This window comes from Callospermophilus lateralis, chromosome 10 (genome assembly GCF_048772815.1).
Source record: "Callospermophilus lateralis isolate mCalLat2 chromosome 10, mCalLat2.hap1, whole genome shotgun sequence".
NCBI lineage: Eukaryota > Metazoa > Chordata > Mammalia > Rodentia > Sciuridae > Callospermophilus > Callospermophilus lateralis.
In genome coordinates, this window is record NC_135314.1 from 125,397,141 (window position 1) to 125,410,623 (window position 13,483).

Genomic DNA, 13,483 nt, shown 5'->3' on the forward strand with positions numbered 1-13,483 from the left:
TACAGATTTTTTTTTTTAAATCAAGTCTAGGCAGGAGGAAAAACACTTTAAATCTTAGAGAAACAAAATATAAATAGGATGTCTGATAATAAGCAGATCTTTGGAACTCATTAACATACTGGAATTTAGGAACCAGAAAGCACTTCAGGCCTCTAATTTAACCTCTTCATTTTACAAATCAGAAAAAACATCCAGAGTATGTCTAAAATTAAATTACTTACAAAAATGGAACACAGGAAGAAAAAGCTATGGCTAGAATTATGAATACTCATAGAGAAAGGACATAGCCTAGCTTAAAGGAGGCTCTATCCTTATCTGCCTTGGTGTCCCTTGAATTACAAAGGCCTATGGCTATGTCAGAAGGACTATGGCTAATAAACTATAGCTGCTCCAATGAACAATCAATAGTATCTGCCATTTCCCAGAAAGGTTCCTACTTAAAATGAAGTGCGAAAAAATAGTAGCTAAGATGTCAGAGAAATTTCTCACCAAAAAAAAAAAAAAGAATTAAGTTTCAAAAATAGAAATATATAAAAATAAACTTCTACATGGAAAAAAATAAGCAAAGTTAAAAGAGAAATGATAACAGTATTTAAAAATTTTATCACAAAGGATTAATTACGCAATTATATAAATAGCTTAAAAAATGTATGAAAAAATTTATACCACTAACATGAAATTATAACGTGGTTACCTATAAATCTACAGAAAAATGGGCAAGAGATATGAAGAAATAGTACATAAAAATGGCCTTAAATATATAAAAAGATATATAAGTGAAGTATAAATTAAAACTTTACTAACTTACCTTTTCTTCAGATTAAATTAACCAAAATTGCAAGTTTGACAATATACGTTAATGACAAGGAAAACAGGTACTTGTATACATTGTAGGGAGGAAAGCAAATTGTATAATTACTACAGGGCAGATTTTGGCAATATTAACTGATATATATTTACCCTATATCCAACAATACTGCCTCTAGAATTATATCCCAAAGATACACTGGCAAAATCCAAATTAACATACAGAGAACGATATCCATGCACTTCTATTTGTAATAGGAAATACACATGCTTATCAAGAGAAACCAAATGAATATCCATCCCATTAATAAAATATCATGGAAGTGAAAAAAGGGATAATACTTCTATGAAGTGAGCTACAATGCTATTGGGTAGGAAAAGCAAGACACAAAACAGCATATTTAAATATACCTTGTAACTAAGGAAGGATGAAGTGTATGTGCGCCTGTGCGTGTGTGCACACGCACATTTTGCTCTTATGTACATTTTTTTTTTAATGGAAGGATAGTAAAAATGAGACCTATAAAGAGAGAAAGTAGTTGAGGTAGAAAAACTAGGATGAAAACTGAACTTCTCTGCAAAAACTTTGTTTTAGGTACTTGTTTTATAGGAACTGCTATGCTGATATTTTACACATAATAAAACAAGAATTAAAAAGTAGTACTGAAAAACTATAAACAAAATAAAATAAATCAATTAGATAATCAAGTTGACAGTTAAACCACATAATGAATAACTTCATATGCCTTTAAAGTACAATAATTTTACTACATATATATCCTTAGTGGCATATACATTAAGGATAAAAAGGAACTGCAAAGAAATTCTAAGTACTATTAGGAATCATTATTAATAATAAAATTGGTATCATTCATTTTAAATCATTATATATAGGATAAGGGGAAAAAGTGATTATATTAATGGCATTAGGCATAAGATTCTCAACAAAAGAGGAACAAAATTACAAAATGTTTTAAGAATCCACAAAACTAAAGTTAAGTTGAAAATAGTGTGAACTCCATATATTTCTCCTTTTTAAAAAAAAAAAAAATACATTTCCTATTTCAGGGCTTTCAGGAAGCCAGAGATTTATGAGACAGAAACATATTTTACCAAAAAGCAAATCATAAAAACTACTGGTCATACCAAAAGGAATAGGAGCCAACTTAAAAGTGCTCCCATTAGTCAATAAGGAAACAATGTGAGTATTAAAAATATATATATGCTGAAATAAAATATATTATTTTATTAGTCTATAAGTTCATGATAATAATTTAAGAAGGCATGGTTACCTTTGGAGGTTGCTAGGCCACCAACTCATTACTGTAGTCTGAAAATAGATGGAAAAAAATTAAGAATTTTTTCTGGCCTTTCCTAAACAAACTATATTTCAGGCAAATTGCTAATGAGGGCAAGTTCTTCATAAAAGATTCCCAGCTAATAGATACTGAGGGAATGACAGAATTAGAAGATCACCACTTTGCCACTCCTAATACAATGGATTAGGCAATCTAATGGATTCAGGGAATCTAAATCAATGAAAGAATTTTCCCATTAAGTGACAGTCTCTTTGATAATTTCATGGTGGATGGATTTAGCTTGCAATACCAGAACCCACTACACAGCTCAAATCTTAACATCACAAAAGGAGAAAACTCAGACATTATGTGCCTCCCTGATAATGCAAAAGATAGTAATTTTCATAATATGAAATGTTCCTACACTGCCCCCATCAAAAAAAAAAAAAAAAAAAAATCAAAGTTGGATCTCATCAAGATTCGAATTATAGTGGTTCAACAGAACTTTCTGAAATCATAGACTTATTTTATATCTGCACAGTTCAAACAGTAAACCACTAGACAAACTAATAAATATGGGTAATGTAACTAGAAAGCCAAACTTCTGTTTCATTTTATTAACTTAAATAGTTACAACTAGCTGATGGCTACAATATTGAACAGTGCAATTCTAGATCTAACCACTGGCAGAGAGGACACAAAGGGAATAGTTACATATTAAAAAATATTATGTGGTACAATCAGTTAAATTTAAAATGGTAAGGGGTTAAAAGGGAGCTGAAGAAACTGCTGCAGATTGAAAGATTTAAAGGATGTTTTTGTTTTGTTCTGTAACCAGGGTCTGAACCCAGGGGTGCTTAACTACTGAGCCACATCCCCAGCCCTTTATTTTTTGAGACAGGGCCTCCCTAAATTGCTGAAGCTGGCTTTGACCTTGCAATTTCCCCCTGCCTCAGAGGCCTCCCAAACTGCTGGGATTACAGGCCTGTGCCACCATGCCCAGGTAAAGGTTGTATAAACCCTAACACAGCAGACGGATTTTCTTTAGAACAATCTAATGTAAAAGCACTTTCAGGCCAGTTGAGAAAAATCTGTCCCGTGACTGGATATTGACAGAATGTTCACTAATTTGTATAATGATAGTACTACGGTGATTTTAAAATTGAAAAAAAAAAATTCAAACCTAGCTGGAAGTAGGAGAAACTTGGCTATGATAGAATGGACCACAGATGTTGTTGTCCTCACCTGCCACAACATGCATGAGGACAGGAATGACAACTAAGCAAAGGTCTTTTCAATAGGAAGAAAATGACATCAGTACAATTTTTACAAATAATTTTTAAAACTTGAATCTACATATCTTGTGAAGGACACTGTGACTGAATGTTTATAACTATCTAACCCACTTAAGTTTCACAGTCTCTTTTAACTGATTACTGATAATGAGAGTCAAAAAGCAAGGAGTCCAGGATAAAAATCAGTCTCAAGATGGTACTTCATTCCAAATAAGGAAATATACACTTTATTGTGTCATTAAGCTACAGCTTAAATATAAATGTAAATATCTGAAGGCAATGTGAAGTCGATGATCCTTGGTCTCCTCTTCATATAAAAATAAAACAAAACCCAAGTATATAAGCAACTGTATACATACAGGGCATCTAACTATAAATATAGGGCATCGTATACTGCTCTATTAAAGACATAAAATGTGGTGTCTTGCAGGGATTCCAGCGAATTCAGGAGGCTAAGGCAGGAGGATCCCAGGTTGGATGCCAGCCAGGGCAACTTAGCAAGACTCTGTCTCAAAACAAAGCAAACAACCACCAAAAAATAAATAAATAAATAATAAGTGGAGGGCTGGATATGTAGTTCCTTGGGAGAGGACTCCTGGTATCAACCCTGGCGGGTGGGGTTGGTAGGGTGGGGTTGGTAGGTTGTCGGTATAAGTAATCAGACCAGGCTCAGAAAAATCTGTAAATAAATGTATTGTAATGCAAGCTGGGGCTGTGCCTCAGTGGTAAAGCGCCTGCTTCATACATGTTAAGAAGCACTGGGTTCAATCCTCAGAACCACATAAAAAATAAATAAAATAAAGGAAATGTGCTCATCTATAACTAAAATATATATATATATATATATATATATATATATATATATTTTTTTTTTTTTTTTTTTTTTTAAAAGTTAGTGTACTGCAATGCAACTATAAAAGAAAGCTAGACTATCAGACTCATCTTTACTCCCCTGATGCTGTAAGGGATGTAAGAAAAACTAGATTCTGAGCCTAGATTAACTGTCCTCAAGCATCTTCATGATTCACGGTTTATCAAGAAACTGCCCTTTAAACCTTCACTTATCATTTTTTCCCATCCCTCATTTTGTATGCAAGGAGGTATCAAAGCTCTTCAATTCTGCCATATTTCCGCATCTTCTGTACTAATATTTACGCTTAAACCACTCCATTCTTTTTTTTAAAAAAGTTACTAACTTTAAAGCCCCATCAGAAAGGAGCTAATATCACTTGCGGTAAATGGAAAAAGTCCCCAGAGAGCCAGAGATCTAGCTAGACGCTGCCTGCAGCCTAGGCAATGGGGTTGCAGCAGGCCCCGACCTTTTAGGGGCTGACTCCGATGGGGACGAGGGGGCCTAGAAGCAGCTCGCCCACCCCGCACCCTGTGCTGGCCCTCCCGCCGGCCCGGCACCTGGCGGGACCGAGCGGCGCACCGCGCGGGGCCAGGCCCGTCTAGATGGAGCCGCGGAGCAGCGGCGGCGGAGAGGCCAAGGGGCGGAGCGCCGGCGTGGATTCGGGCCAGCAGCAGCGAGCCTGGCGGCTTGCGGGCTGCTGCGGGATCCAGCCGCGAGCCATGCTGTAGGGAGGTCAGCGGCACCACGGCGGCCAGCGTAGCCGTCGCCTACGGACCAGGAGTCGCCCGCCCCTCGCTGGCCCTCGGTGCACACAAGCGGTTACAGGGCCGCAGGAAGCTCGCCCCCGAGCCTTCCCGCCGTTACCTCGGGCCGGAGGCGCGCACGTGCGTCGCCGCCAACCTTACGTCCAGCCTCGGCGTCGGTACGTTCGTTCCGCCCACTGCCTCCTCACTTGTAATTGAAAAAAATGTCTTCTTCCTGACTTCCCCTCCGCGCCAGCAAATGGGTTCACCCACATCCGGGGATCTAAGAGAAGAGCTCGTGGATCACGTGGTCAGAGGGCGTGGTCTGAGAGTAGAGGGTGCTGCCGCGGCCCGCCTACGGTAAGGGATCCTCGCGTCCCCAGCCTGTTCCTTGGAGAAGCAGGAACGCCTTGGTTCCTTAGCTTCGGACTTTTCCTCAGTCCCGGTGGACGAGGCCGAGGCCCTCATTCACCCTTTGAGCCATTTTCCTTGCTGCACGCTGTGTCGGGTGGAAAGGGACTTCCAGTGGCGATGCTAGCCTCCCCCTTTTTGCTTCCACATTTGGTATATCCAGTCCCCGGACCGGAAGGGGTGGAGCCGGTGGGCGGCTTTACGCGCTCGTACCGACGGTGGTAACCTGCGAGGATCAATTCTAGAAACCGAACGGCTTTGCCTGTTTGGGTCGTAGAAATACATGTTTACAATCATGTAAAACACAGAGCAGGACAAAGTGAGCCCCTGATCCTGGGAACGCTCCCGTTGCATGTTTGGAAAGACGTCTGAACAGTGTGACTATTTCCCCAATTGGTACCGTGCATTGCGCCCAGGGATCTGTGGGACCAGTGGAGAACTAGGTTCTGGCACCCCGCTCACCCTGAGGTTTGGAGAACGCCTCCTGAAGAAGGCAACCTCTGAAATGATTTCGACAGTGATGTTAGCCGGAAACACGGGGCGGGGGGTATTATGGCAGACGTTGAGACTCACAAGTGTAATAAAAGTTTGTTCAGAAAACTGGGAATGACCATACTGTATGGCAAGTGCTAGGGACAGCGGCCGTGAGCCGGGCATTGCCTGTTTAATGCTTCCTGCTTTTCCAGCCCGTTAAAGGCAAAGCATTTTGGTGTCTGACCCTGGAAATGGGCCTAACCCCCAAAGAGCTTAGGCCTGCGTTGAATTTGGAAGAGATGGAAGGGCGGGGCGCGGGGGTAAGGGTAAGTGCAGAAGCTGGAAATAGTGACAGGGTTGGAGGTGTCATGAAGAGGAACAGGTGAAAAGGGATTGAGGCCAAATTGTGGGAATATCTGTTAAGGAATCATCTGTGTGAAACAGACATAACAATCAGAGGTGAAACTACTTGGCCACGGAGCTGACTTCTTTAATGGATCCCATTGGAACAAGACTTCTTTAATGGATCCCATTCAGGATAGAAACCCTGCTGAAGCTGGAGCGATTGGAGAACACATTTTAAATAAAGGTGATATCTCTGTGGACCAGGAAGGATCAGCAGAGGAAATTGTGAAGGGGATCCCGGGGTACAAAGCAGAAAGGACATGGGAGTAGATTAGGTAATGGAGAGCTTTCGTAAAACAGAGACTCCAAAAGGATAACTAAGCTGACAGGTAGAGACTGTTTGTAAATTTCCTACACAAAGGATCCCTCAGCTACTATTGAAATAGTCACTGGGTAGTAGTGGGTTAACCCATTAAATGCCATAATCCCAGATATAGGATACCTATAAAAATTTAAATTGCACAAAAAAATACAACACTTTGGGCGACTTTTGAAATAATACGTCTCTAGAGTTCTGTTCTTTTGATAAAGTAATAGGTGAATGATTAGAGCATTAGAAAATAAATATGGAATGTAAGACTGGAACAGACACCGCACCACACCACACAGATCACCAAAGAGGTTTCCACTTTATTACAAAAGGCTGTGTGTTTATATAGGTCTAGGAGAGGTAGCAGGGGCTGAGGTAGATAACAGGTTGCCCCTTTATTGGCAAGCTCTTCCATATGTCAGTTCCGGAGCCCAAGAAGTTAATTCTAATTGGGGCTAAGGCTTCCCACCAGCAGAGTTTGAACATTGGCACCAGTGAAAGAAACAAAGAGGGGAAAGAGGGTCAGTTAGACGCCATGTTGGGGTTTTTTTTCCGGGGTGCTGCCGCTGTTATGTTTTCCCAACATGGAATATATAAGAGATTTATATACATGTAAATATACAAGCTCTAGATTATGATTTCCAACCCATTTTAATGCACCTGTGCCAGTTTTGTTGAAATACTTGTGGAATTGAAAACTTGGGACTCTGGGTTAATTCTGAGAAGTAATAAGATCTCATTTGGTTCACTGGTGGCAGAAGTAGTGGGTATCTTTTGCTTAAATTTTACCTGAATCCTTATCTTGAGAGTAAAAACCCTTCCCCACTCTAACTTGGGTATAGTTATTACCAGGCATTAGAAGCATCTTACTTTTGTTCTATTGGAGAGAAGTACAGAAGTACAGTATGACACAGTTGAATTCTACTCACAAAGAGTAGGTCTGGGGCGGGGCTCAGTGGTAGAGTGCTCACCTAGCATGCAAAAGGCACTGGGTTCGATCCTTAGCACCACATAAATGTAAAATAAAGATATTGTGTCCACCTAAAACTAAAATAAAAAATATATATTTAAAAAAAAAAAAGATTGTTTTTCACATGAGTTCATAGTCTCAGAAACTAAGAGTAACTGAGGGTGCTGTTGGTGCAAAGGGTTTCCAGGACCTCAAGATTGACACTTTGTGGCACTTACCGGGCATGTGTGAAGCCCTGGGTTCGATCCTCAGCACCACATATAAATAAATGAAACAAAAGATCCATTGATAACTTAAAAAAAGGAGCTAGGGTTATAACTCAGTGGTAAAGCACCGCTGGGTTAAATCCCCAGTACCAAGAAAAAAAAAAAAAAAGAATCAGATAAGGAATGCTAAAGGGAAGCAGGAACTGGAGCATCATGAATAACCACTGTTATTCACCAGGAACTCAGCCTGGGAGTACTTTTATTTTCAAACCCTCACCTACCCTCATTGTTCTTATGAGGAATTTTGTCAGGCCTCTGGCTGGTCACTTTGCTTAGCCCAGCTCAGTGTTAACTCATGTTCATTTAGCCTCTGTGCCCAAGAATGCCAAGGTTTGAGCCAAGGCTGGTAGGCACTTGTATAAAAACAGTACAGGAAGAGCTAGAGCTGCTGAGAGGAGACTTGGCAGGCAGGAATCAGAGACTCACCAAAGACATCACGAACAGGGAAAGATGAATGTGAAAGTTAAAGAAAAGCTATATTTGGGTACATTGTATTTAAGGGCTTTCTCTAGAAATGTGTTGGCCTCCTGTCAGACTCTGGGACACTGGGCTATGTCCGCCCTATATTCACTATAAAACAATTGTCAGCTGAGGTGGGGAAAGAACCGTGATCTTATAAATAAGTTGTCACCTGATCCATACAAATGAGCCTTTCTTGGGGTGATGTCATGCCCAGAAACAGGTCCAGGCTAAAAAGCCTGACGAATTCTAGTACTGAATTATACCAGCGCCTCAGTCTTCGTGTTGAAGAAATAACCTCTTTGGTTTATAGATCTGACAAAATCAAAGCTACGGGAAAATGGACAGTGAGGTCCAGAGAGATGGAAGGATCTTGGATTTGATTGACGATGCTTGGCGAGAAGACAAGCTGCCTTATGAGGATGTTGCAATACCACTGGTAGGTTGTGATGTGCGCTGAGCATGATGGGTTAAAGTTAGCTGGCAAACTTAGTGACAGTGAGATATTAAAATTAACTAGTAGGACAGAGAAAATCAGCGTTCTCTCAACTCTCAAAGCCTCTGGAGGGTATCTAGCCCAACTCATTGTAGTTATTATTGTTGTTTGGGGGGAAATGGGCATTGAACCCAAAGGGATTTTACCACTGGGTCACATCCCCAGCCTCTTTAAAAAAATTTTATTTCAGAACAGGGTCTTGCAAAATTGCTTAGGGTCTCATTAAATTTCTAAGGCTAGCCTTGGACTTGCAATCGTCCTGTCTCAGCCTCCTGAGTCGCTGGGATTGCAGGCATGCATCACCACACCATAACCCAACTCTTTATTTGAGAAGAAATGTGGTTCAGAGAGCTGACATGCCCTGCTCTGTTAGGGATCATACCAAAACAGGAATCCAGATTTTTCTGGACCATCCTTTGTCCACCACACCAAAGCCAGATGTGAACTAAGCTAACAGTTTAGGGCCTGAGGTAGGAATAGGAGCCGCAGCATGGTGCTCCTTCCTTCCCTGCCTTGGGCTTGTCAGTCGGCTGACGTTTTGAGAAACTCATGTTCTTGGAACATACACCTACCCTAGGTTCCCTGGAAAATATTCAGGTGGTACCTGGCTTTTCTTCTTTTTCTTCATTTGCATTTAGGCCAATAGGTTCCTAGAATACTGTCCTTTCCTAATCTCTGGAAAATTCCCCTGAAAGGAACTTCTTATAACATCTTCATTTTGCAGGAAAGAGTAGAATCAGAGAGGGGGAACTTGTCCAGAATCTGGCAGCTGATAAGTCGGACTTCATACCTTGGTCTGTAAAGCTCCAAATCCTGGCCTGTAAATTTTGTTCGTTCATTCATTCAACAAGCATTTCTTTTTGCCCACTCTGTGCCCTAAGACTCTGAATGTAAGATACAGTTCATACCCCTGGGAGGGCTAGAGAGGCAGCAGGTAAATAGTGTAATAAAAGTGTTCTAAGTAGGCACATGACTAGCCATGTAGCATAGAGAAGGCTGATTGCCTGGCAAGCAGCAGAAAGGTGTCAAAGGGGCTGTCATGATTAAGATAGGTTATTAGGAAAGAACAGAATTTTACTCAGAGTGGCCAAAAGGCCCTGCAGCAGAGGGGAGAGAAGTGTGCAGGCCCAGAGTCTTGAAAGACTCCGCGAGACGGCTTGACGTGCAGGGTGCGTGGAGACGACACTTGTCATTTAAGTAGGCAGAAAAGCTGGACATCAATTTTGACAGATTATCTCTTGCCACACATAAGTCTTCCACTCTGGAGACCTAGGAATGAATGATCTTCATTCCGTGCCATGCTCAGATTTGGGTTTCAGAAAATCATTACAGCGCATTGTTAGAGATGGCCCCATACAAAGAAGAGGACAGGCAAGACCAATTAGGAAGCTACTGCAGTTACCTAGATAAGGGAGGTAGGCTGAAGCAGAGTGGAGAAAACAGCGGAGCCAGGTGCAACGGAGCACACCTGTCATCCTAGCTGTTTGGGGAGACTGAGGCAGAAAGATTGCCCATTGAAGCAATTTAGTGAGACCCTATCTCAGAATAAAATATTTTAAAAGGCTGGCCCCCGGTATACCACGAAAATATTGGAGACTTCTCAAATTTTGGAATTTTTTTTTTCTTAGAAAGAGAGAGAGAATTTTTTAATATTTATTTCTTAGTTTTTGGCGGACACAACATCTTTGTTTGTATGTGGTGCTGAGGATCGAACCCAGGCCGCAGGCATGCCAGGCGAGCACACTACCACTTGAGCCACATCCCCAGCCCAAATTTTGGAATTGTTAATGACAAGATTTGGGGACCATCTTATGTGAAAGGGATGAAGGAAAGGGAAATTTCCCTGCCAACTTGCAGGTGACAGCCTGCACTGTTGCTAATTTATATGTTTCCCCTTGTCTTGTGATTCTAAAGCAGTGTGTATAGTTGGCTTTTGCTACGTAACACATCACCCCAAAATTTAGTGACTTAAAACAACTATTTATCTCATGATTTTAAAACTCATTTGGGCTGATCTTCTGGCTGCACCAGCTCAGCTCATCAATGCTAGGCTTCCTTATGATGCACGGTCAGCCAGTAGATTGACAGCCAGTAGACTGAATAATCTAGGACAGTCTTACACATCCAGCAGTTAGCAGGATGTCCCTGGATGATGGGCACCCGGGCCTTGGTCTCTCATGATTCAGCAGGCCAGCCCAGATACCTCAAACTCAGGTTCCAAGAGCAACATCAGAGGGAACTGCAGAGCCTTATAGAGCTTAGGCTAAGAACTTACCCACAGGCTCCACAGCTGCATTCTGCTGGCCAAAGCAAGTCATATGGCCAGTCCAAGTCCCGGATTAGGGAAATAAACACCTCCTTTTGATAGAAATAGTTGCAAAATAGCTCCAGCCATTTTTCCAGTATACCATCATGGATGGTTGTGTTTATGATACTTTCTGTTTTCTAGGCAGTTGTGCAATTTTATGTGTTGGTGTTCATTACCAGAGACAATAGTCACCAAAGGAGACACAAGCGTATCAGATGGGATGAAATTAAGCAGAATTACCTGCCTCTGACTTAAGTACTTCAATGACCAAGGACCTTTTTATTCTTTGTCAGCTATTAGTTAGTAGGGCCAAATATTCTTAATCTAGTCTCTTAATCGTACGTACTTTCCAATCTGTGCAAGTATGTTTGAATCTCAGTATTATATTTGTAGAGCAAGATGGATGTGATTCCAAAACACTTGTATACATTATAAGTTAATATTTAATAAATATCAAATGTAATCTTAATGGGGAAAAACATGCATTACAAATTGGAATTCAGCAAGAAATTGTTAAGTGTGAATAGTACATAATAGTTTGCTGACCCTAAAACAGCTTAAATTCAGGTAATTACAAAGAAATATGTTGCCAGGTGCAGTGGTACATGGCCTGTAATCCCAAAAACTTGGGAATCTGAGGCAAGAGGATCAAAAGTTCAAAATAGCCTCAGAAACTTGGCGAAACTATGACTTCAAATAAAGAAATTAAAAGAACTGGGGATGTGGCTCAGTGGTTAAATTCTCACGGTACCAAAGAGGAGAAAAGAAAAAGAAATACATTGTTATCAGAGACCTCTATAAATTTAACTATAAAGTCTAAGAAAGTAATTCCAGATTCTTCTCCAAACCTACCCCACCATGGCTCACTGTTGTCTTTCTGTGTTTTACGTTGCCCGACTTCACCACTAGGGGGAGATCTCTGTGAGGCATTTTTTGTTATTTTTTTCTTTTGTTTTTGCAATGAGAGAGATTGAACTCAGGGCACTCTACCAGTGAGCCACATCCCCAGCACTTCTAATTTTTTATTTGAAACAGGGTCTCCCTGAGTTGCTCAGGCTGGTTCTCAAACTTGCTATCCTCCTGCCTCAGCCTCCTGAGTCACTGGGGACTGAACCAAGGCCTCCTGTTACATTTTCAGTGTCCCTCATCACTGCCTCTGCCATCATTTTAACATAAGATGTTCAGAACAGCATAGTTTGGGGATAATTTCCTATATTTACAGAATATGCCAGCAAATCCAGTATCAGTATTATTTGTGTGTGTGTGTGTGTGTGTGTGTGTGTGTGTGTGTGTGTATGTGGTGCTGGGGATTGAACTCAGGGCCTTGTGCATGCAAGGCAAGCACTTTACCAACTGAGCTATATCCCCAGCCCAATCCAGTGTTCTTTTAAAACATACTCCCCCAAAAAAAGATTAGTGTTCCTCTTTCAGTGGTCCTGGCCACTCATAATACAAGCGAAGGCTCTGGAGCAACGGAGGCCCTGAACAGTCCTGAGCACTTGATCTAAATCATCTCATTTAACTTACCCAAGTCCTAGGACATTATGGTGACCTTTTCCTCCCATTTTCCAGAAAGGAAGCAAAGGCCCTGAAGGTTTGAATACCTTGCCCAGGTAACCCAGCAAATGGTAGCATCCTAGCGTAGGTCCTGGTTGACTTCTAGAAGCTCTGCCCTCACCCCTTGCCACACTGCCTGCTGCACAAATGCCAGAGTCACGGTGCCTGCTATTCCCTCCATTGTTCCCTTCATTGTTCCCATGGACTTGGCCACGTTTGAGCAGCGCTTCCGATGTTTTCCTCCAATCTATTTATTTTGGCTCTTTCCTTAGAATATACCTAGCAATTGTGCCACACATTCCTAGGAACTCATAGGTTTTAATTCTAAGTACTCTTGAGTTTTACGATATTAATGCAGAGTATTGTTCTGAATGTCACTGTACCTTTTCAGAATGAACTTCCTGAACCTGAACAAGACAACGGTGGTACCACAGAATCCGTGAAAGAACAAGAAATGAAGTGGACAGACTTGGCCTTGCAGTACCTCCATGAGAATGTGCCCCCTGTTGGAAACTGACTCTTGGCTCCTTTCTCATGGATGGATTTTCAAAAATACAGAGAGATAAAATGTTTTCTTTTAGTCTCTTTATTCAGATCTTTGAGTAATAAATCAACAAAGTGTATACCCTCTTAATGTGAGGCAGCAAAGAGCAATGTGAAAATATTCAGAATGGGAAACAGATTTCTCAGGAATGCAGAATATTTGGCTCTTTAAACCTTAAATTCTTCATTTACTCACTTGTGTTTGAGCGTGACTGATTAAACATTTGCTTTTAACTCCAGTTTTGCTTTACTATCAAAGTTTAACACTTTGAAACTACTTACATATGT

General features: G+C 41.1%; 2 protein-coding genes across 11 annotated transcripts in view; one reads left to right on the forward strand and one right to left on the reverse strand.

Moving 5' to 3' along the window:
* The window catches only part of Cep63 (centrosomal protein 63), a 55,246-nt gene extending 49,701 nt beyond the window's left edge, over positions 1-5,545 (reverse strand). For 3 of the 7 annotated variants that reach the window (XM_076868918.2, XM_076868914.2, XM_076868919.2), the window contains exons 1-2: positions 5,118-5,545; positions 2,100-2,137 (exon numbers count right to left, since the gene is read on the reverse strand). In XM_076868918.2, the coding sequence (XP_076725033.1) occupies positions 2,100-2,128 (29 nt within the window). In that variant the 5' untranslated portion in view covers positions 2,129-2,137; positions 5,118-5,545. Of the gene's footprint in view, positions 1-2,099; positions 2,138-4,719; positions 4,790-4,810; positions 5,057-5,117 lie in introns of those variants that run through there. The other 4 variants (XM_076868920.1, XM_076868917.1, XM_076868915.1 and 1 more) reach the window with 3 other exon arrangements.
* On the forward strand, positions 4,930-13,224 carry Anapc13 (anaphase promoting complex subunit 13). 4 transcript variants are annotated; one of them, XM_076868924.2, is made up of 3 exons: positions 4,930-5,175; positions 8,605-8,730; positions 13,044-13,224. In XM_076868924.2, exons 2-3 carry the CDS (start codon positions 8,632-8,634, stop codon positions 13,167-13,169), a joined length of 225 nt encoding a protein of 74 aa, XP_076725039.1. In that variant the 5' UTR covers positions 4,930-5,175; positions 8,605-8,631; the 3' UTR covers positions 13,170-13,224. The 4 variants fall into 4 exon arrangements, with proteins under 4 accessions (XP_076725039.1, XP_076725036.1, XP_076725038.1 ...); XM_076868921.2 differs by lacking the exon at positions 4,930-5,175 and adding an exon at positions 5,250-5,356; XM_076868923.2 differs by lacking the exon at positions 4,930-5,175 and adding an exon at positions 5,973-6,207.
* The last annotated feature ends 259 nt before the right edge of the window (positions 13,225-13,483 follow it).

Coding starts and splice junctions, on each gene's coding strand:
- Anapc13 (XM_076868924.2), top strand. CDS start 8,632: ATGGACAGTGAGGTCCAGAGAGATGGAAGGATCTTGGATTTGATTGAC. Junction 8,731..13,043: donor AGGATGTTGCAATACCACTG/GTAGGTTGTGAT, acceptor GTACCTTTTCAG/AATGAACTTCCTGAACCTGA.